Here is a 27,133-nt window from a genome sequence, read left to right on the forward strand (position 1 = left end):
TTTAATTAAATAATTGTTTTAACTTATTTTGTATGAAATCTAATGACAAAGGTAATGCTTTGTCCAACCAACAATCAAAACCCCCACAAAAGTACTTAGCCACACAAGTCAAATAAAAATAAAAATGTTGAAGACAAAGGAAAACATACAATGTTAACCCATCATTTATGTCAATGATGATTTATTTGTATTTGGATTGACTTTATCAAGTGTCACATTTTCACAGCTTTTATTTGACATATAGGCTACAAAAAAGGGTGTCCATAGGGGCTTAGGTTTAAGTAAGTTTTGCACCAACACCCAGAAAGAGGGGTAATCCGGCCCTGTGTAAGTGAGGAGCCTTTGATTCATGACCTCAAATTAGCTAGCAAAACACACATGCATGAGGAAATGGTGGATGTGCTGGCACCAGGTTGGCACAAAACACAAGCAACCAGGCCGTCACAACACACACACACACACACACACACACACACACACACACACACACACACACACACACACACACACACACACACACACACACACACACACACACACACACACACACACAGACCCCCTGCTGATTGGTCGCCCCTCACGTCAGTACTGTCTGCGGGGCGGAAATAGGCAAATCCAGCCAGTGCTCTAGTTTCTCACACAGATGCTGCTGCTGGGTCAGTGTTGTGCCGTCTATTAACAATAACAGAGTCAAAAGAGCCACAACGACGAGAAGGAGAAGAAGGAGGGGAACATCCACATCACCATTTCTCCTTATCTCAATCTACAGGGATGGAACAAACAATGTGACATAACCGCGCTTCAACTTCCGACCAAAAACGCTTTTTATCCACCTTTTTATTCGTCTTTTTCACAGGTGCCATTGTCTCGTCGCCTCTCACAGCTGGCAGACAGTCCCTGGCACGGCTCGGTTCACTTTACAGCCTCCATCCATCTGCACGGCGGCTGCGGCTTGTTGGTAAACAGGATCGGACTCCCTCTGGTGCATTGATGCACCCGTTTCAGTGGTGTAACGGTGAGCAGTCATTTTACATTGTTAGGCCTCTCACATAAAAATGTGCAATACAGCCTGTTATTTAGAGGGAATCTCTCGTGGCAGTTATATAATAGAGCAAGACTGTAGTCTCTGAGTCACTCCAGTCTTCTTTTCAATTTAGACATTTCTATTGTGAGAAAAGACAATGTGTGGAGCATAACGGTGAGTTTAAAGTGCCCTATTAACATCCCCTATGCATCATGTTGAAGCAGTATATATCATACATGGTTTATAACACACTCATGTTGTTGTTTAAAGTCTGGGATTCAAGAAGTTGTATAAAGGGTTTATTGATATATTCATCATTAACTTTATCCCTTCCTGTTGCACCCATAGGTGAGGGCCCATGGTATTTTGAATGATAGTAAAACATTGTCGTAATTATATAAAATGTCTTTATATCACAAGTTATAATCACTGACAAATACTGTCAACTAATACAAACGTACAAATGTTATATATTTTCCTAAAACTACATTATTAGTGATGCAACAATTTGTCCATGAATCGATTTCTCAATTGACAGAAAATAATTCAGATACTATTATAATAATAGATTATTAATTTAAGCATTTTTCAAGCAAGAATAGCTCCACAAATGTGATGAGTCTAATATTTTCTTTGTCACACATTTGCGAATACATTATATTTAGATTTTTTGTCTAACTGTTTGAGTGCATCACCTTTTTTGACAATAAATAGACAACATATTTTGCAGATTCATTTATGATGGAAAATACTATCATTATAATATGTTATAAACCATGTATGGCGTGTATTGTATACTGTGTGTGACTGCTAAATAGAAGGACCTGTAAAGTGTTACCAACATAATAATTTGTTTAGGTTACCTACAATATCCAGTTTATATTCTTATAATATATCTGAATGTTATATTCATTTTTGTATTGACAGGTAGAAAGAGTCTGCTTAATAAATAGAATCCTTTATTTCCATCTAGATTTCTTCCAGTTGAGCGCCACACAAGGCCAGTCATTGTGCTCTCTATGTAACATGTTGCCTCTGTGGATAATGTGGTTCACACTATGTGCAGTCTCTCACTTCCACTCCTCTCCCCCAATTATCCACTAAAGACAAGTCTAGCAACTTTCCCTGTCTTCTTTGAAAACTGCTGTTTGCATCTGGAGGTATATCTGTCATGCTTAAACAAAGGAGTCTCTCCATGGCAGTGAAATGGTGTGTCAGTGCTTTATTTGTCGGGGTGAGACCTGGTGAAAAATTATGGATTATCTTTCCTATTTCTCGTGTCACCTTTTTGAGGGGCAGCTGCCACAGCAGTGTCCTCACTGGACTGCTGGTGGTGTTCAGACAAGAACAATTACTCCCTTTGTGCTGATCAACTCCCCTCCTATTCATAGAGGAAATAGTACACACACACACATGCACGCACACACACACACTATCAAAGAGTGACATTCTCTTGGCAAATGAAGCAGTGTCAGGCAGCCGCAGCTCAGTTCTGTTTGTCAGTGTCTCTGTGATCATGCCTACAGTGTTTATGCGTGACACATGTAGCACTTTGATGCATGTGATGGGGAATTCTGGGCCCAACCTACTTTCTTCCTCTTCTTCTTCAGCAGCAGGCAGTCATGCAGGCGAGCTTGAGTGTTTCCCCGATGAACTATTGAATATTTGATGGCAAGTTCTGTCTTTAATGCTAGCAGCAGCAGCAGCGGCAGAAGCAGCTTTGTGTGTGAACGCAGCGTATATAGGACAATACCCTACCAGGCATCTCATAGGATCTGTCAGGGAAGCTGCCATAGTCGAGGCAGTTTACAGCCCTAGCAAATCACGGAGGGACTTCCCTGCCTTTTTAAACCAACAACGCCAAAATCTGTCTGACAGCTGAAACTCAATACGACCGACTCAGATATCTCTCTAAATGTTTTGCTATAGATAGCTTTCATCCTTTTTTTCCTGCGTCTGCTTCTCTCAGTGCCGTGGCAACGGTACGCCTCCTGAGTGTGCCAATATATAGGTCAGTGGTCATGCAGGGCTCCACCCAAAGCAAAATACTACATATAGCTGTCTACTCGAATACAAAAGGTGGAGGAGGAAGACGTGTGTACCCGTCCATACCGGCAGTCGTGACATGACAAACACACACACACACACACACACACACACACACACACACACACACACACACACACACACACACACACACACACACACACACACACACACACACACACACACACACACACACACACACACACACACACACACACACACACACACATGCACAAACACAAAGACTTGAATACTAATGACCCAGATCTGATTTGCGAGTCTGCAGCAGCATCACAGGTGATTTGTGCCATCAGCTGTGCAGTGACATGAATAGTAATATTAATAGATTAATTTTGTTAGCACTTTTACAGGTGCTCAAAGACGCTTTACAGATATAGTGAAAAGAAAAGAACAACAAATAAATATATATAGTTAAAGTTAAAGTCAAATAATACAAAAACAATCACACATTAAAAGCCAGATTGAAGAGGTGAGTTTTTTGAAGGTGGTGAGGTCAGTGCAGTCTCTGATAGGTTGTGGGAGTGAGTTCCAGAGGGAGGGGGCAGCGACGGAGAAGGCTCTGTCCCCCCAGGTCCGGTGATTGATGTGGGTGGGGATGGATAGGAGGTTGGCTTCTGATGAGCGGAGGCAGCGGGAAGGGGTGTGGTGGTGCAGCAGGACTGTGAGGTAGGGGGGGGGGGGCCTGATTGTTAAGGGCTTTGTAAGTAATCAGGAGGACTTTGAGGTAGATTATTTGACGGACGGTGAGCCAGTGGAGGTTCTGGATACAGGAACATATACCATAGCCCCCCCCCCATGGCTGTATGTGTCTCTTTGCCTGCTGGGACCTTTGTGATGCAGATTGCTTGACACAGTATGAGGATGATGGAGAATATTTGTCCTACATCTATCTGCTGGTTTGTTTGTATGTCACTTGTATGTAATGCTACCATTGTGGACGCTGAGTTTTAGCCCTCTGTGGTATATGAATATGGAGGAGCCGACGCAATGATAATGAGTTTTAAAATGTATTATGATGCACGTGCAGGACTTATTATGAATCAATAGCTAAACGTGATTTGTAGAGGAGAAGGGACGTTCTGGCACAACTTCACCTACTACCAAGGTACTGTATATGGGAAAGGGAAAAAGTCCAGTCGTTTTATTAGATTACCATTCCATTGTATTGACTTGCAGAGCTGTGTAGCTGTTCAAGTTGAAGCTGGAGGAGGAAAATAAAACAAAGTCCTATTGCACAATGGTGTATTCATTTTGTGGGCTTTTTTTTTTATCGATTTTTGTGAAACACTTTGGCCTTTAGTTATGGCACTTTGGTTTTTAAATGAAACCATCTGAGACCATGGTTGGTTCTGTTATATACTTCTAAAGCGTGGCAAAGGGCCCAACTAGACATTTATTGTAAGGGGTTGGAAACAAAGATATTGTGAATGGCTGCTTTCATCTTTAACAAATATTGTGTTCTATAAGCTTATCATAATATGATAAGCTTATAGAACACAATATTTGTAAAAAACAAAAACAAATTGTATTTAAAAAAACAACATATTCTGTTGTTTTTTATGTAAAACAGGAATCTGCAAGGTAACTAATGACTATAGCTGATAAATAAATATACCTCTCAAATGAAGTGGAGTAATAGGGCTTATGTGCACTATTATCCACTACAATTACATCCATTTCAGAACAGAAAAGGCTTTGCAATGTAATTATTATAAGGGTTTGACACTTAATTTGTCTGATAATGGTAGTATGGCCCTGCACATGTCCTTCAGTTTGTGTTCAATTCACAAACATTTGAGACCCTGGTAGTGATTGCCTCTCGCTGAGTGAAGTCATTTAGCGTGGAACTTAAATGTGCAGCCACAGACGAGCCTGGATAGATGAAGCATCACGGCTCATTCAGAGAGAGTGGAACTACCAGGCGGGAAGTATTGATCCTCTCATACTGCAATTTCCACTGTGAGACGGGAGAAATGTCAAATAGAAATGTCAACGTTTCATTTTGGCTGCAGAAGGTACTAGAAATACAGCAAAAAGCTGTGCAACAAGAAAACAATACTAATCTCAGGGATATGATAAAGGTAAAGGACTCCATTTAGCCATCCATTGGTTGATCCATCTCTCTATTAATCCATCCATCGTCCTATATGTCTGTCTGTTCATCTATATATACTTTTGGAGAAAGGTTATCGCCTATTTAATTGTGTGTCATTCTTATTGATTACCACATGAAGGGGAAACTGTAGGACTGTAGATATACAAGCTGTTGTTATAATAGATACATTAAATAAAAAGCAGCGTTTTTGGACCAATTTAACAACACTCGTCAACCACCTATCTTCTTCCTACATAGCCATGTCATTTTCAAAATAATTGCGCACTGATTCGGCTAAGTTGAACAGTCAATCATAGCGATTTCTCACTGGTCTGTGCCACAAATGTAATCGGGCAAGTGATAAATCAGAATCGAGGTTCTTGCCAGGTACGTTTATACATGCAAGGAATTTGCTTTGGTGTCTGGTGGTGCAAACATAAACCATCTAAGAAAATACGTTGCAATTGTAGGTCAAAAGTAGAGTATAATGATGATAAAAATTATGTTTTTTTAAGAAACGATTTTGTGGTGTGGCAAAAACTGAGCCACAGTCGCTCTGGATGGCTCGACATTGATGTGTCAAGGCTTCTGTTTTAGGACCAGTAAACATAGACAAACAACATAAACAGACTTTCCAGTCCACCTAACTCTTTGGACTGTGGGTGGAAACTGAAGCAGATAAACAGTAAGAACATGCAAACGTTACATATACAGAAGAAGCTGGTTTCTGGCAAAGCTCTTAAATGTGCAATTTCTTGAAGTACAGTTTATTTTAGATTTAATATAAGCTGATGCTGGTGGCATTGAAAAGTATGGATTTCTCTGTTATGATTAACAATATACAAGCTGATTTCAGTCAATCAGCTGCTGTGATGAAAACTGGAGGACTCACAGCCTCCTCCTCCTGTTCTAATGTGAAGAGGTTCATATCAGCAGATGGCGGTGAGTCCTGTGTTAGCTCTGATGCACTATCACTCACTGGGTTAGCGTGACCGCGATCTCACAAAGCCCCCTCTCACATGCAGATCTGACTTCTCATTACTCATGCAGACGCACAAAACACAAGTGTGCTCTGTGTGTCTCCTTGTGTCTGTCCATATCATCTACAAGTGTTTTTCTGCGTTATTTCCCCCCCTAGTAATCGGGGAATGCATGGTTCTCTATTTGGTAAATAAAGTCCATCATATCTAATGGTCATGGCCACATTTGATCTTCAATCCTCCCCCTCCCCCCGCCCCTCTTCTGACCTTGACTGCAGACAGCGGTGCTACAGTGATAATCTATTTCATGATAAAAGAAACACACACAGTATTGTAGCGTCACAGCCAGAAGGATGAAACAAAGGGGGGCACCTTTGATGGGAATACCATCTGTTTGGATTGGAGCACTCTGCAAAGTTCAAGCCATGAAAACAGCTATTAGTGTACGAATCAGCTCACTGTACAGGAATACAGATATATTTCTGTGAAATAATTGAATAGTGCAATGACTTTAATGAAATTGCACTCAGTGATTGACTCAATATCATACTGTCTGTGGCTAATTGTTCTCTTATGTTTATTTTTGATACCTTCATAGCGCACAACAAATTGTGGACGTAACAATGTTGCTTTGGCGTACCATTTAGTTTGACATGTTTAGGTCCAGGAATGAAAAGGGCTTTACCTTTCCCTCAGCCTTTCTTTCTAAGCATATGTGTGTATTTGAAACTTCAGTGTTTTACTTCTGTTATATGCAAAGTTGAAGGTCTGACTCTGAGCTGCCCATGGATAGTAGAGTTCTCTATATATGAACCTTTAATTTGTGTTTTTAGACATTCCTGTGTGAAGCAGAGTCAGGCTTTCATTGTTTTGCTATTTTTTCGTTGCATACTTCTTGTAAATGTATTTTTAAATCTTTCCTCTGTCTTTTCTTCAGGGTGCTTCTGTGGTCTGGGACTGGTTTATTCCAACAAGTCGTGCACCATGCCGCCCATCACCTTCCAGGATCTGCCTCTCAACATCTACATGGTCATCTTCGGGACAGGCATCTTTGTCTTCATCCTGAGCCTCGTCTTCTGCTGTTACTTTATCAGGTGAGGGGCAATAGAAACAGAAACAGTGATCAAAAAAAAAGAAAGGCGTTAAAACAAAGGAAAAGGTGTGTTTTGTAACATGGGCACTTATCTCAGTTTCTCTTTACACCAAAACAAATTCAAGAAAATGCATTACCTGGCTAAAGTAACGTACAGTGAGGACAGTAACAGGGTATGCTGTGTAATTAGAGTACATGATACCGCTGGACTTAAGTAAAACATCTGTCAATGATTCAAGGCTAATATGCTACATAATTTAAATGCATGTTACTAAATGTTTAGCATCATAACTTATCAAGAACCGAAAAACGTTATTCAATCCAAGTAACTGCTACATTGCTCACTATAACATCTAATCTATAGAAGTATTAAACAAATCAATAAAATAGATATTTAGTGATCTATATCAAACTGCACCAAAGTAGTGGACCGACCAACGTCAGTACGGAGAAGTGTGAGTATGTGTTATGTGTGTGTCCGTGAAAAGAGGGGTGACCTCTCAACTGTTGACTGTGTGTGAACTCCCTGATGAGCTGAGGGGACGTTTGTGTCTGGAGCACGGGATATGAGGCAACAGGAAGTAGCCCGCTACAATGTGTGAGGACAGTAGCAAAGAAAACTGCAGAGACTCCGAATAAACACGACCTGAATAGCACACAGTGGTGGGAGTACACAAAAAAAATCAACATCAACGTCTACAATGTATAAAACCTCATAAGGAAATGTCAACACCTGCAGTAGGATTAGTTTTTTTTTTTTTTAAAAAGCTCTCTTTGGGTGGCTGGGCATCTCATAATGAGCCATTTTAGCTGTCGCTGTCAGAATCACCTCTGTTATCGAAATGTCAAACAATTTACAGAAAACCTTGGTTTTTGGCTGGATAATACAAATACAACCACTAAAGGCTGGTAGTTGGTATCCAATGTGCCGCTTTTCCTCAATCATGTGCATTTAACTCCTGTGCAGTTAATTCCTTTTTTCTATATATAATTACATTAATGAAGAAAAGGAAAATTCAACATGCCTCCAAAACATCGTTTATTCTTGACCTCAAGACACCAGTTGACAAAATAATCTCACTCTGCTCCCTATTTAAAGGTGGGGTAGGTAATTTTGGAGAAACCAGCTCGAGTGCGCTAGAATTTGAAAATACACAGCCAGAACAAATCTGCCACTTCCTTACAGAGCCCGTCCTCCAACACACACGAACGCGCACATGACCAATGAGGGCACGAGATAAGTTTGTGCACAGATGCAAGGCTGACAGGCAGGTAGGCCATCCAGTTATTTTAGCCGAGCCGGCTAAAATGATTGGTCGTGCTTTTTACAGTACTACAGCTTCCACAGATGACATTTTTTTATGGATTTTTTGTCAAAGCACTTAAGATATTCATTGCTATCGGGATGTTAAGAGCATTCCATGGAATATAACAAAAAGTGTATCTCGAGCCGGTTTCTGAAACTTACCTACCCCACCTTTAATAGATGTTAACTTCTCAATCATATCATTGTACATTTGTTGGATGTTTTATAGGCCAAACTGAAGTATTTTTACTTGAAGTAAATATATTTCTGCACAGAGCTTTATATGTTTCAGCGCATTGTTTAGTTGCTTGGCCAGCTACTGGACCGTTAACTCTCACCAATCTCAAAGTTTTGTTTATCGGCTGCAGCAGACAGCTGTTTTTAGTGAAAAGTACCAAACGGCAGACAGAAACAGTTAGCGACTCTCTGTAAACATAATGGAGCATTTAGCAGCCAAGTATTTCCCTCAGGAGTTGTTAGACAACAAAAAAGAATAGTGAATATCATCATTTGGTTGGATGACACATGTTCCTTCTTAACTGCTGGATTTGTAAACAACTAACAAGTTCACCATATAACCCTAATTGTGATAATATGAAAATGTTCTGTTCATAACTTCTGGCCAAAAAAGTATTAATTGCCGTTTATTACTTTTGGGCGAATACATATTATAAATTAAGGATTTGGTGAAACAGTCACACCTAAATCCCCATTCAGACTCAATCATGAAGCTGTTGGGGTTCAGAAATGTAACTTATTTATAATAATTTATGTTGAATAAAAAACAAAACACCTAATGGACTCTGTGGTGAGATTAATGTGTCAACTGTTCTGTGATGCTAACAATTAACTTTGATTCGTAAGAAATGTAACCTTGTTCAGTTTTTTAATCCAATAATTTTTTTATTCAACATGGATGAGAATAGGAAGAAAGCTCCTTTTCAATTGAAAACAATGAAAACAAGGGAAACCCCATGTGTTGATGAACATCCATAGCAACTAATAAATTGGCCTTTTTTCAATAAAACACACTTAGAATTGGATACAGTTTACCCAATAATAGATCCTAAAGGTTGGAATTTTCAGTGCAAAAAAAATCCATTGTTTCAACTCTTAGGCAAATCTGGGAATCTTGTATTATATACACTGTAAATAATGGTATCAATTCAAATCAATCAAAAAGCATTTTCGATTTTCTGAGATCATTTAATATTGTAGTTATCTGCCCGAGAAAATAAACTTTTGCAATCAAATTTCTGTAATCATAATCCTAATAATGTGAACGCTTTATTTGGTCTAGGTTTGGCTCTAAATTGACCGTCAACTCCGTCAGACAGCCGGGATCCTTCCTGTTTTCTTGAAGCACTTACCTCTGAATCACGACCAAAGAGTCACTTCCTTTCGGCTCCTTAAACGGGCTGAAGGTAGTCTTCGGTAGGAGTGTGATTGTGAATTCATTTATAGACCGGGGTGATTCATCACATGAATACTGAGTGATGAATGCCATTCTTTGTTGGGGGCAGGCTTCCCATTATCCACTCAGACAGGCTCTCTGTAAATCAGTGTCAGGGACTTAGTGATGTTTGGTTCACCGTGACTTAAAATCTGTCTCTATTCAGCTATGTTAGATTTCCATCATACAAAGCAATTATATCGTTTTCTAAAAAGCCTTGCAAAATGGTGGAGTACACACACACAGCAATCTTTTCAGCCTTCATTTTCAAACAGTTTCTATTATAGTGGCACAAACCGGGGGTGTACACAGCAGTATACCTGCAGTGTACAAGATGGTAAAACCACAAGAGTGCCAAAAGCACTCACCCAAAATATCCCATCTTAAATTATACCCTAATGTGCTCTAACAGCACACTTGTCGGAGAGAACCACGATTTGCAAGCCTTAAGTGAAATCTTAAAATAGGACTAATATTTTTTGCTGACATTTTGGAGTGATTTCGCATTTTATTTAAACTAAATTACAATTTATTTGGTCCTTTAGTTGTGTGTCATACCCTCCTCCCTCTCCCCTCCATTTCTGATATGAAGCCGTAGATTCACATGAAAAAACCATCTTACATGCCGAGAATGAGAAAGGCAGAGATTTGGGAGAATAAAGTGACAGTTTAATTCCAAAATGCTTCAGCAGGAGATAGGGCAGACTGGAGGTCGTCTTCTATCATGAACACAGCTAGAGAGTCAGCAGTGAGATTCATTTGGTTAAATCTGTGAAAAACTTTTCTAATAAGAAACATTTAGTCTATAAAAAGTTTGTATCTGTCTCTGAGCAATCAGAACTCGAACTGATGCTCTGTGGATTTCTGAAAAATATCATAAAACGGAAACTATAGGTTACTTACGTAACCCCAGTTCTCAGAGTAACATGAAGTGAGATGTCTCACTATGGGATGCGCCTCATCGCGGAGCAAACAGAAGCATCAATCTCATTACGCCAATCCTGATTGACTGGTGATCTTGACGTCAGCGTCAGAGAATTCACCCCCTATAAGTAGCTTGCGCCACGACGCATGCGTCATTCAAACACCTCTTCTCGCTTCAGAGCACAGGATGCAGCCAGACCCTGAGTCGAAAGAGCTCGCGGACCCAAGGGTGCCTGCGAACTCTGACTCATATGGGCCCCAAAGCAATTGCTTCCACAAACCAGTGGGAGAGCCGTTGCTTAGTAACAGGCTTGCCCTTATAAGGGTTAGCCCAGGACACAAGAGGTTGGTCATTATGACGAAGCACCCTTGATCTGTCCCTGTACGTGCGTAAAGCACGGGCTGGACACGGCAAATCCGGCCGCTGTTCCCCGGAGGAATACAGTGGCGGGGAGGATGCCTCAATGTCAAATGTGGTACCTGAACCAACCGCCTTAAGATAAAGGCAGGGTTGGGCTTCAACCACACTCTGTTTGCCCTGGGGCGAACTGAGTGCATGAAGACTGTACAGATAGCGCATGAGTGCCACTGGCTCGCTTGGCAGCTGCCAGGGTCAGCTTCATGTCACACTGTATTCAGATTGTACCACTCACGGGCCAGGCCCATAGAGCCAAGCGCTCTGGGTGTGGGTGAAAGATCGCCCCCCCCGCTTGGGACAGTATGTCCCTGCGTAGTGGGAGCTGCCATGGCTGCCCGCACAGCAGCTGATATATCTCCCCTAGCCAGTACATTGCTGGCCAGTGCGGAGCTATCAGGATAAGTGTGTGGCGTTGCTCTCTCACTCTGGCCAGAGTTGGGGGTATCAGAGCCAGGGGTGGGAACGCATACAGAAGGCCCGGGGGCCAATCGTGCGCGAGTGCATCCACGCCTAACGGTGCATTTAGATCGCGCATCGAAAAGAACAGCTGACACTGAGCGTTGTCTTTCGATGCGAACAGATCCACCGCGGCTCTGCCGTAACGCACCCACAGCTGGCTCACAATCCTTGGATGTAGAGTCCAGTCTGCATAAAGTGGTATACCTCTGGACAGTAGATCTGCCCCTAGGTTCATCACTCCCGGTACGTGCGTCGCTCTCAGAGAGAGGAGACGTCTACCGCTCCATAGGATCAGTTTGCGCGCCAGTGTGTGTAACTGGAGAGAACGCAAACCCCCTTGGCGGTTAATATACGATATTGTGGTCGTATTGTCTGTCCTCACGAGGACGTGATGTCCCCTGAGGAAAGGCAGAAAGCGTTTTAGGGTGAGAAACACCGCTAAAAGCTCCAGGTAATTTATGTGCGCCCGCTGGAGGTCTCTGCTCCAGAGACCCCTCACCGGGCGACCTTCATAAATACCTCCCCAACCTGTCAGACATGCGTCCGTGGTGACCACTTTCCGTGAAAGGACAGCACCCATAGGCACACCTCGTACTAGAAAAGTCGGGTGCAGCCAGTGGCGCAGTGCCATTACGCATTTCACAGTAACCATCACTCTTAGTGTGGTTTTAGGGCGGCCACCCAGCACTGAAACTCCCTCATGTGTAAGCGTCCCAAATCGTACTACCAGGATGGCTGATGCCATGAGCCCCAGCAATCGCAGGCATGATCTGAAGAGAACATGTTTGCGCAGCTGGAAAAGAGCGAGACAAACTCTGAAAGCTTTCACTCTTTCCGCTGACAAGCGAGCTGAAAAGGGCACCGAGTTCAGGCGTAAACCCAGGAAGAGTATAGTCTGCGCGGGGCACAACATGCTCTTTTCTGTGTTTATTATGAAACCCAGGTTGAGCAGGTGCTTTACGAGGACATTTGTCTGCGTAACAGCCTCCTGCTCCGACTGTGCGAGAAGCAGCCAGTCGTCCAGGTAGGTCGCCAGGCGAATACCCTGTTGTCTTAACGGGGCTATCGCGGCTTCCGTACATCGTACAAACACCCTTGGACTGAGAGACAGACCGAAGGGGAGTACTCTGTATTCATAACAGATCCCCTGAAATGCGAATCTCAGATATTTCCTGTGTGGGTAATATACTGGGATGTGGAAATACGCATCTTTCAGGTCGACTGATGTAAACCAGTCGTCTTGTCGCACGAGCCGCAGCAGAGATGTGTGAGTGAGCATTCTGAACTTATATCTTTTTAGATATAGCCAGGGGTGCACATAACTTTTTTGCCCTGGTTCTCAAAGGAGCACCTGGAGATGTTGCTTGGTGCTCATCCTTAAAATGAAATAAACCGTAACTTTTGAGGGGGTCTTGACTTTATTTGCCAGACACACGGCACTGAACACACGTGCAGAGGTGAACACAGAACACACATGCAGAGGTGAACACAAGACAACATTAGCACGACCAGTAATCCTACAAGCTGTCTTCACTACCCTCCTGACTGTTCTCCTCACTGTCTTCCTCTCTGTCAGACATGGTAGCTGATGATGTAGGCCTACTACTTTCTCTCTGGTTGAGTCTGCGATTAGCTGCTGGTTTTGGGTCGAAAGTCTCTGTTGTCATCTTAGACAAGTGGATGTAATCAAATAAGTATGTGAACATAACAAATAACCTACCATAGCCAATAGCAAATTAATGTAACTTATTTTATTTGTGTTGTTCATTCATATCTTATTTTACCTTAACATTTATTTATTTATGCGGTTTTTTTTATCTCCAGTTTTAAAGGATATTTTTGGTTACTGTCCTATAGTATACATTGGAATGATTTCAAACCTGTTTATCCCAATAATTATAAAGGAGTGCCTTGGAAATATGTGTTTACATAAATTGTGACCAAACCGTTTGAACTTAGACTAAAGTGAACTATCTAAACACTCAGAGTACTTACCTCACTGAGCTGTAGTTATCAGAGAGGACTCTCCCTCCACATTATTGTAGAAACATCTTCTTCTTATATCCGTTAGAGCAGCTAGCACCAGATTCTAATAACAACAGCGCCGGTACCGGTGCACCCTCCCTCTCTCCCACGCTCACTCGCACTTTGGCTGTGAGCTGCGGGCGCCAGATAAGCCAACATCCCCCATTTTCATCACTTACAGCGCCCATCGTACAGGGCAAATTAAACGTGTAACCGGGGTGAAAAGGGTGTTACATTTACTCAATTATGAATGTTGTTACATCAAGGCCGAAAATTAGGATGAGCACCAACGGTCAAAATGTTTTTTTCCCTCCCAGAGCTGCCAGCGCAGCACCTCCCCAGATCTGGCGCCCCAGGCGAACATCTATAACGCCAGAGCTACGGGCCGGCTCTGAGTTATAACATAGGTTCATATGCAACTCGCAAATATATTTCTCTCTCTCTCTCTTTTCTCTCTCCTCTCTTTTCTCTTCTCCCTTCTCTCTCTTCTCTCTCTCAATGTTGGTACGCAAATGCGCCTTTTTTCAAATGACACGGTGCTCTTTTTTTGGCGGAGGTGCGCATGCGCACCTGCGCACCAGTTATGTGCAGCCCTGGATATAGCCCTCTTTTCTAGGAGTGAGAGAATCTCTCTCTCCAGAATATGGGCTGACTCTCCTCGGGCCTGCGAATGTAGAATGCCCGAGAAGCGAGGGGGGGTGACGGTGACTTGGAGTCTGTAGCTCCGTGTAACTGTCTTGAGAAACCCAAGCAGATGTCGTGAGCATCTCCCGCTGTATGCTCCTTAGAGCCAGCTGAGATGTCACGTCTCTTCCCCTCTGAGTCTCCATTTGTTGTGTTATGGGGCCCTCCAGTGTCTGAGCACTGTGGTGCCCCATTTCGACAATCCCCACCGACACAGCGCATGCGTGTGGCGGTGGTGCCCTTACGGCTCCAGCCGGCACTGCGCATGCGCGTGACGGTGGTGCCTTCACGACCCCAGCCGGCACTTCGCATGTGCGTGACGGTGGTGCCTTCACGACCCCAGCCGGCACTGCGCATGCGCGTGACGGTGGTGCCTTCACGACCCCAGCCGGCACTGCGCATGCGCGTGACGGTGGTGCCTTCACGACCCCAGCCGGCACTGCGCATGCGCGTGACGGTGGTGCCTTTACAGCCCCAGCCGGCACTGCGCATGCGCGTAACGGTGGTGCCTTCACAGACCCGTCAATTGTCCGCCCTTTGAGAGAGGCCGTAGCTGCTCTCAGAAGGGGAACAGTTGACGGACTGTTTATTGTTTTTATTATTTTTCTTTTCATTTTTTCGAGCTGCGCCCTTGGCTCAAAGCCTGGATGCGTCAGCGGAAAATGTTTTATGACAGAAAAATCAATAAGTGTGTGACATGTGTTTATGCGGACTTGAGGATGGTGTTGAGTAGGGGTGTAACGGTTCACAGAAGTCACGGTTCGGTTCGTACCTCGGTTTGGAGGTCACGGTTCGGTACGGTTCGGTACAACAAGAAAAAGCAAAAAAAGGTCCCAAATGCATAATTCCAGGTTTGTTGTTATTTATGATTGAACAGTAGTGCAAGTTTCAGTTTAAAAATAAAGAACTTTGACATTTTGAATAATTAACTGTATTAAACAGTTAAAAACAAACCATACACAGTACACTCAGATGGCCATATTATCTATAATGGCTGATGTCAAACAAAAAGGTTTCATCTAGCTGTACAACTAAAAAGAATGTCTTGAAAATATGACATCATAAATAATAAGAAAGTGTTTCAAGAGCGCATAGCCGTTGAAAAACATATGCCAAAAGCTTCCGTTATTTATTTTGGTCTCACGGCTTTCATGTCTATTGGCTTCTTAAAAACAGCGGGGATCAGCTGTTGAACTGCTGTTGTCTTTTGCCGGGCTCCCGTGATTGGCAAATCTGGGTGATGCCTTCTGATATGATTTAGCATGTTTGGCGTGTGTTACCATTAGCATACCGCACCGCTGTCGAACAACGGCGACACACCGTCCTCGTCCGATCCACCACTCGCACACTTAATCGTTATTGTAGTCCACAGGGAACCCGAAATGTTCCCACACAGCTGATTTAAAAGAAGCAGGTGGGTTCTAGCTCCTGTGTGTTATCTGAAATCGCCATACTAACTTTTCTTCTTCTTGTATTTTGTTCGTTTTGTTGTTGTGTTTCTTCTTGTTCTTCATTTGTCGTTTAAGGGCGGCTGGCAAACAGCTTTTAGGCGCAATACCGCCCCCTGGATTATATATAGTGTAGTGGATACTGCCCTGAATGACAGACTTTTTTCCCACTCGTAAAAAAAAGGCGTATTCGTCGTGTGACTGCGTGTGCCGAACCGTGACGTCCGAACCGTGACGGTACGGGACGAATACGGATACCGTTACACCCCTAGTGTTGAGGCATCTCTCGAGGCGGCGGGAACACATTCAGAGCTGGGGAACCGTAGACTTCCAGCTCTGTCACAGAGGGGAGAAGGAGGGGCTGTCACGCCGCTCGCTTCTTCTTCCTCGACTGCTGGCCGAAATTCTGGGTTGGCTGCGCCTGGGCTGCAGCCGGAACCGGAGATTTTCTAGGCCAGCTCGCCCTCGTCCCCTGCCTGGGCTGGGGACTCGGGGCGGACTGCGACCTCTGCGTTTTCGGTATTTTGAACCGAGCAGGGTTCGGGGCAGCTTGGACGAAGGGCTGCCGCTGCGAAGGCAGCGGCTGGGCCCTTCGAGGGAGGCAGAGGTGGAGGGCCTCGTCCTCCTTCTTTTTCGACTCGCATCTCCTCTGCATGGAGGCAAGAGCGGAGCCGAAAATCCCCTCGGGAACGATGGGCATGTCAAGCACATCCTCCTTTTCCCGGTCTGGGAGGTTGGTGAGGTTGAGCCATCTAGCTCTTTCCTGCACCACCATGAACCCCATTGTTTTGCCCGTGGCCTGGACGGCGCAGCGTTGGACACGGAGACAAATGTCTGTGACCGCGGCCAACTCGTCCAGAACGGCCGGTCCAGGATTACTCGACATATCCTCACAGAGCTCCGCTTGGTATGCGGTTAGCAGTGAGGAAACGTTCAGAGCCCTGGCGGACAACGCTGCGGCTCTGTAGGACCGTTCAGTCATGGTCGACTGGAAACGGTCCACCTTCGCTGGCAGCGTGGGGTTCCTGCTTGGTGACGGGCCCATCCTCGGTAGGAGGTGGGCTGCCACCAGCAGTTCCATCGGCGGTATGCGGAGCAGGCCGAGCCTCTCCATACCGTCGCAGTCTAGGGAGGAGGCACCCTGGATTGGGGCCTTGTTGCTAAAGGGTCGGTCCCTCCACGAGACCGACACCTCATCCAACATCTCCGGGAAGACCGGGAGGAGTTGCCTCCTTGTCCTCGTTGCTTGGGGAGAATGATTCCCCTCGTAACGGGACCTGGCGGTCTCCTTGGCCATTTCGGGCCACGGGATGTCTAGCCTGGACGCAGTGCGCTGACACGCGGCCTGCAGGTCCATGCTCAGACAGGGCGAAGCTGGTGTGCTATCGCCCGGGAGAGCAGCCATCGCTCCCGGCTTTGCCATTTGAGCCGATGACATGAAGATATCTTCTTCTTGCTCATCCGAATCAGACAGGAGGAACTCAGAGGTGTCCTCTTCGTCCTCCATGTGGTCTAATTCCAGGACATCCTCCGCGGGCGAGACCATGGTGAGGTCTCGCCGGGAGCTCCCGCCTGGTGAGGCGTGGGGCTCCGTTCCCGCGCCTCTTGCCGCCACCGGGTCCCGGCCTGACACGGTGTGGGATCCCGGTTCCGCAGCTGCCGCTGTTAGTGAGCCCCAGACCGACACAGTGAGGGGCTCAGTCTCTGCGGCGAACGCCCCCGTGTCTTGATTGCCAAACGGCGAATCAGTGGACATGAGGGAGTCCTGTTCCAACAAGCTAGCTTGGTGTGCTAGCCGTCGGTGGAGGCTCTTTCGGATGAAACGGGCACAATGCCCGCACGAGCCGGGGTTGTCGATAGCCTCCTGGGCGTGTTCCAGCCCGAGGCAGGACGAGCAGACCTGGTGTGAATCTGTGCCTGCTATCTTCAACCCGCAGCCGCATGACCGAGCCTCCGAGTCCCTGACTCCTCTGGTGTGAGGGGGAGAGGCGTCCATCTTGTTCGCCTCGTGGCGTGGAGAGGACCCGCTCGTAACAGGTACGTCGTTGAGAGAAAAAGTGTTACCAACCCGTCCTTAATCCGGAGAAAAAGGGACGGTGTGGGTCCTTTGTTCTCAAAGAATATTGACTGGTGTGTCAATATACTTCTAATCCTTTTCTCCTCCGTGAGAGAGAAAAAGAAAAGCGTCCTCGCTACCATGGTGTCGGTAGTAAGGGGAAGCTAGCTAGCAACAGGTGCGTAGCTAGCTTGAGAAAAATCAAAACCTTACCTTACTTTCCGGGGAAAGAAACGGCGAGGTCGATTTTAATACTAACTGGCGTTAGTATTACCGTCTTCTTGCGAAGCAGAAGGAGTAGCCGGCGAGCGCCCGTTGACCGAAATGGTTATATTTGGGTTCAGTCTGTGGACCGTTAAGCTTGTCCGGCTACTATAGAGATGTGCTCTGAAGCGAGAAGAGGTGTTTGAATGACGCATGCGTCGTGGCGCAAGCTACTTATAGGGGGTGAATTCCCTGACGCTGACATCAAGATCACCAGCCAATCAGGATTGGCGAAATGAGATTGATGCTTCTGTTTGCTCCGCGATGAGGCGCATCCCATAGTGAGACATCGAACGGAGTGTTATGAATGAGAACTGTAATGTCAAAGCAGGAAACAAATGAAATGTGTGTTGATGTATTATAAGCAGTCACATTATAGTTAAAGGGGACCTATTATGCTATATTTGAAAAATATATTGTAGGGCCATACCTATACAAAACATGTCTGTGAAGTTTTTTGCTTAAAATACCAAACAGATCACCCATTGTAGCCATGCCTCATACTGCTCATACCCCTATTACAGCCCTGTTCCAAAAAGACTGATTTTGGTTTAAATGGAACGGCTGCTGCTAGCCACGCCCCATTGTAGCGTCACGCAGCTTTGCCCTGCTAAGAGAGTTTTCTACCGGAAGAAGCTCAGCTAAACGCTGCCGTGATTAAATGCCATATTATGTTCCCAACCACTTCAAGCATTATTTCTGAAACAGTATGGAGCTCAATCAATCAATCAATGTTTTATTTATATAGCCCAATATCACAAATGTTACATTTGTCTCAGTGGACTTCACAGTTTGTACAGAATATCAGTATGACAATACGACACCCTCTGTCCTTAGACCCTCACATCGTACAAGGAAACACTTCCAGAGAAAAATCCACAGTTTAAAAGGAAAATGGGAGAAACCTCAGGGAGAGCAACAGAGGAGGGATCCCTCTCCCAGGACGGACAGACGTGCAATAGATGCCGTGTGTAAATTGAAGAGATAATACATTTTACAGCGTAGGTAGACCAAATGTTTAGAAATGCATGTGTCTATAATAAGAAGATGAATCCACAAGGATGTCAACAATCCTGTGGGAGCCATCAGGGAAGTAGTATGATGAGAGTCAGGCAGGACCGCAGAGACAGGTTCAGCCACGACTCGAAGTCCAGGATTCAAATCCAGAACTCAGGATAGAGGATCCAGCTCAAACCTTTCTCGCAGGGTTTACCGCAAGGACATTCCGTTACACATATTCTCTCCAGTACAGCGTTAGCTCTGAGTGTTAGCATGCTTGCTACTATAAACACAGACCATATTACTCCCAAAACACGCAGCGCATTGTTTCTAATACAGCACATAGCTTGACATGTTCTTTCTTATGTGTTTACCGCTAGAACAGTGCCATTATATGTATTATATATTCAACAACTTTACTCTAAGTGCCTCCTGCAGACATCCTGCTGAATACACAGACACACAGCTGCGTGAGGGGATTCAGCTAGACGACTGTATACGGAGACGATAGGTTGGGACGTGTCACGTGTGCCAGATTTTACCAATGACGTCATAGCACCCAAATCCTGGATCAGCTCGTTTGCACCACCCCCGTTTTTTTTTGTTTTTTAGATGTGGGTAACGAGGAAAAGAGAGAGTCTCTAACACACCGGGGACACATATTTATGTATAAAACACATCAAAAAGTGCATTTTGCATAATAGGTCCCCTTTAACATTAGCAGTACATCAGCTTGGTTAATATCAAAGGAAATTATATAGTGTTTGATGGGCTTTAATAAAGTATGTTAAAAATATTAATGAAAGGAAAAGCAGCAGTAGTTGTTTTTTTTGGCACATATCCTTTTATCCCCCCACACCTGTTGAATTCATTGTGTTCAATAATAACTGGTCTGCAGTAGCTGTATGAACATTTTCTATTCTTGTAGACCGGGCACAAAACTGAAACACTGAAATCTCCGTCATTCCCCCCTTTCACCCCACTTCACATTATTCTTTAGCCATGGGAAATCTGTACACATGTAAAACGTGTATCCTCACATTGTTCTGCAGGGAAGATTGTTAGCAATCAGCGTAAACAATGAACCAAGTGACAAACACAACCAATAACTGTCACTTCCTTACTTAAAGCATAACAATTTTGTATTTTTATTTCATTTGAGGGGTAACAGATGGCATAAATAATTATTCATATCTCATCTAAGATGCTCTCACTGCATTAATTTAAAATCCCAGACAATGATAGACATGTGAGTCTATGTTTAGTTGTGTAAAAACAATAGGCCAAAAATAACCCGCGGCTCGCCAAATGATAAAGATCTCCTCTCTATTGTTGTTTATTAGGGTGGTGCAGGGATTCAAAGACGCACTGTACTCATTAACTATGTTTGTGTGTGTGTGTTAGCATTGGCGTGTGTAGTTGCTACATTGTGGGATCAATGTGTGTGTGCTTCCAGGGGAACTTGTCTTTGTCTCTGGATGTGTAGTTGTTTGAAAAGAGTTAATTATCAAAGCTTACCCCTGCAATTACACAGCTTCTGTTACACACAGCAACATCATGTTACTGCACAAACTTCTCCAAATCTCAGCCGGGATCCAAGGACCTGCTGTGAAACTCATCATAGAATAAATATAGACATCTTTGTCTTTTAACAAACAAGTGTCAAATGGGTAACTTACTGTATGTACCACTTTCAAATTGTCCTTTATATTCATCTCTAAAGTTACTAGTTACTTTGCAAACTATAATTTTGCTAACATAGAAGTATACTTTAATTCATACAAACATATGATACGAATGAGCTGTTCCGCAACCAGCAGCAACAATCAAATGTTGGTTTACTTTATAAATAGGACTTTACATTTTATATGGAAATAGTATTCTGCATTCCTCACTGTGTAAAAGGTCCATCGTAAGAAGATGAAATGTGTGTGTGTGTGTGTGTGTGTGTGTGTGTGTGTGTGTGTGTGTGGGTTCTCATACCTTTTAAATATTCTTGCCTGCATCTGTTTCTATTGTTACTTCAGTGACAGATTCTTACATCACTTTAAACTAGAACGTCAAGCGAAAGTATAGTTGATTGCATGTTAAAATGATTGTTTCCAATAATTTCTCATAATTTAATATGTTTATTAAAAACCTTTTTCTCTTTTTATATTTTAAATTTTTTTATTGAGTCAGGCACAATGAGTTTACATTTATACAGTCAATATTTGTATTTATTTTCCCCCTTTCCCTCCCTCCCGGTCCTAGCTAGTAAAATAAATAACTAACTAAATAAATAAAATAGATACCTGTATAGGTAAAAGTAAAGTAATATAGAAGATAATATTAAAAGAAAATGTATAGATAAGGGAATAAAGAATAGTATCAGTAATACTTGTACCCATATACTCATATGTATACCCACATGTACACATGCAAATACATACACGTACCTACCTACATACATACATGTATACAAAGACAGAACAAATAAATAAAAATAAATAAATAAAAATTAACATAAACAAATAAAAAAAACAGATAAAAAGAGACACAAGGAAAAAAAAAACATACACATACATTCGTAGTTCCCCCTCTTTCTCCTTAATGTAGTGTCTTAAGTTCAGCTATGTAGGCTATCGTAGAGCCCCAGACAGATTCAAATAGCTTTGAGGAGCCCCTCAGGTTATATTTAATCTTCTCCAAGTTCAGGTACAACATTAAATCTTTAAGCCATAGAGATGCTTTAGGTGGTATAGAAGATTTCCATTCTAGGAGTATTCTTCTACGTGCTAAGATAGATGCAAAGGCTATACTGTCTTTAGTTTTCCTCTTCAACATTCGGTGGCCAGGTAGTACTCCAAAAATGGCAGTTTCTGCACATGGTGTCAATACCACGTCCAAGGCCTCAGTAAGGTGATTGAAAATGCTTGTCCAGTATCCTTGTAGGCGAGGACAAGACCAAAACATGTGAGTCATGTTTGCTGGTGACATGTGGCATCTGTTACAGGTGTCCGTAACATTTGGATATACTTTTAGTTGTATAAGATTGAGCCTGGCACAGGACGTACTATTGTTCACTCTCGCCAATGCGCCATCCCAGACCTCATCATCTATAGCTTGGACTAGTTCCTCCTCCCAATGTTGTTTGATTTTACCAAGCGATGTTTCTGTGAGACGGGAGACGGAATTGTAAATTCTTGAAATCAGACCTTTTTCGATTGTTAAAGTGTCCAGAATTGAGTCAATTATTGAATCCGGAGGGATATTGGGGAAGGAAGGGTTGTTTAGTTTAACCCAGTTTCGGACCTGGAAGTAGCGAAATAGATGAGTGCATGGAAGGCAACATTTGTCAGAGAGTTGGCTAAAGCTACCGAAAACATTGTTAATGTAAAGGTCCCTTACTCTGATAAGACCTAATCCCTGCCACATAGAGAAGGCCCCATCAGTGTAAAAACCTTTTTCTCTTTTAATCCTCAGCAAACTACGACACCAAGCCCAGAGTGAGCGGTTTGGATACCGAGAGGTAAAGACTTGACTGCAATATTTAAGCATACTTTACGGAAACAAAACCCTCTTTTAAACATGTTTATTTTGTGTCAATCTTGCAGGTGGTTTTAAAAGGTGATCCAAAGAAGTTGAATCTTCATGGGGTAAGGATGTGATTATCATGCACATTTGCACTGATTCTTGCACATAAACACACCTTAAGAGATTTATAATGTGACACAAACATAAACAAAGATAATGCATGATAATTTCATCAAATGAGGGTCCTCACTGCGTCCTGTGTGTCCCTCCTGCAGCAGACGTGTGCCGTGTGTCTCGAGGACTTCAAAGTGAAAGACGAGCTGGGAGTGTTGCCATGCCAACATGCTTTCCACAGGAAGTGAGTACATGAGAGAACAGTGGAGTCTTTCTCTGATGCTTGCTACCGCTTTGCACCCGCACTGGCTTGTTCACATGAAAACGTTCATGTTTCATCTAAAGTTCAGTGATTACAGGAATTATACAGAGAGTTTCAGTGGATTTATTGCTGACTGCAGCTACAGGAGCTCTTGTTCAACATTCAGGGAGAAAGAGTGAGAGCAAACACGTATCCCAGCATGCAATGGGTAGACAACAGGAATAGATAGTGCTACTGTATGATCTTGTAGGGGAGGCATTCCTGATGTTAGTTAGGTTTCTAAAATTGTGATTTCCTCACAGTCATCTGGAAAATTAGAAGATTTTTTTATGTCAATATTAATCAGGAGGGACTTAATGGAAGAGAGGCAAAAATAATGTTATTTTTGTTTGACACAGTGCATAACAGTAGAAGCTGAATATATTCTTTGAGATGTTTAACAGTTTAAACCATGTCTCTCAAACTGCAGTTCAATAAGGACAGATTTAATGGAAATGTATAATAAAGAAAGACTTAAGATAAAGACTTTATTGATGTGAAGAATCCTCACTAAGCGTCAGTCTGTATGAAGACAGGAGATTGGACAGGTACCAGGTGATGGCAGTAAAGATAAAACAGCAGTTGTTTGTTAAAGCTCAGCTTCCTTAACATCTTGGACGTGGTACATTGTGCTATAGTAAGTCTGAGAGACGTTATTATTATTATACTTAAAGATTGGCTGGAGAAACGTGGGCAGAAAAGTCAATGGGTGGGATCTATTATTATAGATTAAAAAAAAGAATCATGAGTCATAGTCAAGGAATAAAACGAAAATGTGGACTAACTTCAATCAAAGTTTCTTTATATTACAGGGCTCTCTCATGTTCATGTATGGGCAGTGGTGAAATGTACAAGTCCAGTTTTGAGGAACATCTTTGCCACGTTATCCTTATTTTTACACTTATAGTTACTTTGAACATCAATTTACATACAAAACATTGTCCGTTTAAAATAAATAAATTAGGATATTTTGACAATTTCAAGGCAAGGCAAGGCAAGGCAAGTTTATTTATATAGCACTTTTCAACACAAGGCAATTCAAAGTGCTTTACAAAAAATGAAAGAGATTAAGAAAATGGCATTTAAAATCAGTCATTAAAAAGAAAAGCTAATAAAATAAACATTAAAAGAAAAAAAAAATACATGGCAGTCAATTAAACATTAAAAGAAAAAAGTACATGGATAAAAGTTACAGTGCAGTCTAATTTCAATAACTTTAACGTAATTTTCATGCTTAAATAGCAGGAAATGCTTTTCAGACCCTCAAATACGGAGCTGTCCTGTTTTTCTCTGTTTTATGTGATATTAAACCGATTATCTTTAAATATTAGAATATCATCAACCATAATACAATTAGTTGATGTGGCCAGGGAAAAGAAAGTTTGGGGCTCTCTGCTGGAACTGCTACCCCCGCGACCCGACCACGGATAAGCGGGAGAAGATGGATGGATGGATAATACAATTAATTGTTATTTGCAGCCCAAGATCCAAATATTTCTTCCCCATGGTTAATCAAGTATGGCTTGGCTTTGATCAGTGAAACATATTAGTGAGAGGAATCATGATCTCATGTTGCTCTATCCTTTTAATTTCTCTCCTGAACAGGTGTCTGGTAAAATGGTTGGAGGTGCGCTGCGTCTGCCCCATGTGCAACAAACCAATAGCGGGCCCCCCTGAGCAGCACCACAGCATAGGGACCCTTCTGGATGAACTGGTGTAACTGAAGGACCCCTGCAGCCCGGGGTGGCCCGCCCGCCGCGCCCGGGGCCGAGCAGCTGATATCATTTAGCGACTAGCAGGAACATGGACCCTGTGCTGCTGTTAAAAAATCAGCGAAGAAACACCGACATGATAACAGTAAATTGGGGTAACCTAGTTACCACCCAGAGAAAGACTGAAGGATGCTGTTGCCTAGCGACCATATCCAAGATGGCAACACGACACCTTGTGATGTCTGAGAGATTATCTCCAGCCACCCACACATCATTCCACCACTCTTCTTTCAACATCCCCCCCCCCCCCACACATCCCTCACATCTTCTCTGGTTACCTCGAGTCAGGTTAATGACACAGCGACAAGTGAGTGTTGAAGGATGGCAGCGCGGGGTCAGAGGCACTGATCCCACGGCATGTTTGAGTGTTGAATGTCATGGTGGTTACTAACATGAAATAATTATCGGAGGATGTTATTAAATCTCTCACTTAATTATTTTAGTAAAGACGTTTTTAAACAAAGCTACAGAGAAAAATATATTTCATCGTCCCTTAAAGGTGGGGTAGGTAATTTTGGAGAAACCAGCTCGAGTGCGCTAGAATTTGGAAATACACAGCCGGAACAAATCTGCCACTTCCTTACAGAGCCCCTCCTCCAACACACACGAATGCGCACATGACCAATGAGGGCACGAGATAAGTTTGTGCACAGATGGAAGGCTGACAGGCAGGTAGGCCATTCAGTTATTTTAGCCGGGCCGGCTCAGATGACTGGTCGTGCTTTTTACAGTACTACGGCTTCCACAGATGCATTTTTTAATGGATTTTTTGTCAAAGCACTTAAGATATTCATTGCTATCGGGATGTTAAGAGCATTCCATGGAATATAACAGAAAGTGTATCTCGAGCCGGTTTTAACATGTTGAGAGGAGTTACACTGCTTACAATTCTGTATTTTAAAAAAAAATGTCAACAGGTACAACAAGGGTTTACCAAAAATACCTGGGGCCTCATTTATAAAGCCTTGCGTAGGATTGGCGTGGGAAGGTTGCTTACGTAGGACAAAGCAAATAAATACGCACCGACACTTTCCGATTAATAAAAGACTGCGTACGGCACATCCTACGCCGGTTTCCCTTTTATAAATCACAATCAACTCCAAATGCGGCGCAGCTTTTGCGGGCTTCACGTAACGCCCATATTTGCCTATAAATAGTCAAAGAAACGCCCATTCATTCATTCCTTTTGACTGACTGCATGAAGAAGAGCTAAAACAGCTAAAAAAGACATCTCACACCATGGGTGTTTCTCAATGTCGAGTAAAGCTGCTCCAGAGCCACTATTTCAAGCATACTACGTCATCGAGTGCCGCCGACTGTTCCAATGTCCAGCATACTTGGAATTCTACCGAGCCCGGCGTACTTCGTAGCGACACATTTCGAGGCTGCACATGTGTAGACTCCGTGGTCTTAAAATCCCCACAATGCATTGCGCACGGACCAATTTCCCCAAATCTGTGGCGGAAAATGTAAGGCGGGCCTCTCATATGACGCACACCTGCACACTTGCTAGCCTGTTCCACTCTTCGTTTTCCGAATGCCAGGAAGGATTCTTACCTCGCTTCTGAAGCAAGTGACTCGGAAGACATGTGCTACCAAGCAAGCGTACTCGACATTGAGAAACACCCCGTGTCAGATTTTGGTTATTTTGGGAAGGTCGAGATAAATCCTATTGTTTGGTGGATGCAGTTTGAACCAGAGTAGCAGCATGGAGGTCGGATCGTCACCAAAATAAGTAATAAATAAGTGAAAAAGTTCAGAAAAAGGTTAATGACAAAAAGAATACACATAGCCTTAACCATAATCCACCAGTTAAAGGAAATACAACTAATGTGTTGTTATATTAGCTGTACAATTGACCACATATGGTGTTCTTAGTTTCCATACCTCCTGTGTTTTACGAGCGACTTATCAAGTAAGCGGCGAACGGCATAAAACATGATTAAACATGATAGTATATGCATGCTCGTATCTATACAACCTATAGAAATGCAAAACGGCGTCAGTTTAAAGTGGACCTATCATGCTATATTTGAACAATATATTGTAGGGCCATACCTATATAAAGTATATAAATATAGTTTTTTTTTTCAAAATACCAAACAGATCCTTCATTTTAGCCATGCCTCATTTCG

General features: G+C 43.2%; 1 protein-coding gene across 2 annotated transcripts; it reads left to right on the plus strand.

Moving 5' to 3' along the window:
* Nucleotides 1-612: 612 nt before the first annotated feature.
* Nucleotides 613-26,228, plus strand: rnf122 (ring finger protein 122). 2 transcript variants are annotated; one of them, XM_034234799.1, is made up of 6 exons: nucleotides 613-1,015; nucleotides 7,104-7,260; nucleotides 22,761-22,806; nucleotides 22,892-22,933; nucleotides 23,087-23,169; nucleotides 24,832-26,228. In XM_034234799.1, the coding sequence occupies exons 1-6, from the start codon at nucleotides 991-993 to the stop codon at nucleotides 24,944-24,946; spliced, it is 468 nt and encodes a 155-aa protein (XP_034090690.1). In that variant the 5' UTR covers nucleotides 613-990; the 3' UTR covers nucleotides 24,947-26,228. The 2 variants fall into 2 exon arrangements, with proteins under 2 accessions (XP_034090690.1, XP_034090689.1); XM_034234798.1 differs by lacking the exon at nucleotides 613-1,015 and adding an exon at nucleotides 4,626-6,128.
* Nucleotides 26,229-27,133: the final 905 nt, after the last annotated feature.

The sequence above is a fragment of the Gymnodraco acuticeps genome, unplaced genomic scaffold (assembly GCF_902827175.1).
Source record: "Gymnodraco acuticeps unplaced genomic scaffold, fGymAcu1.1, whole genome shotgun sequence".
NCBI classification, from domain to species: Eukaryota; Metazoa; Chordata; class Actinopteri; order Perciformes; family Bathydraconidae; genus Gymnodraco; species Gymnodraco acuticeps.

Excerpts from the sequence above, each read along its gene's own strand:
- rnf122 (XM_034234798.1), top strand. The coding sequence starts at position 5,978 with ATGCTGGTGGCATTGAAAAGTATGGATTTCTCTGTTATGATTAACAAT. Across the intron at positions 6,129-7,103 it reads GTTCATATCAGCAGATGGCG|GGTGCTTCTGTGGTCTGGGA; the intron begins GTGAGTCCTGTG and ends TCTTTTCTTCAG. Across the intron at positions 22,934-23,086 it reads AGAAGTTGAATCTTCATGGG|CAGACGTGTGCCGTGTGTCT; the intron begins GTAAGGATGTGA and ends TCCCTCCTGCAG.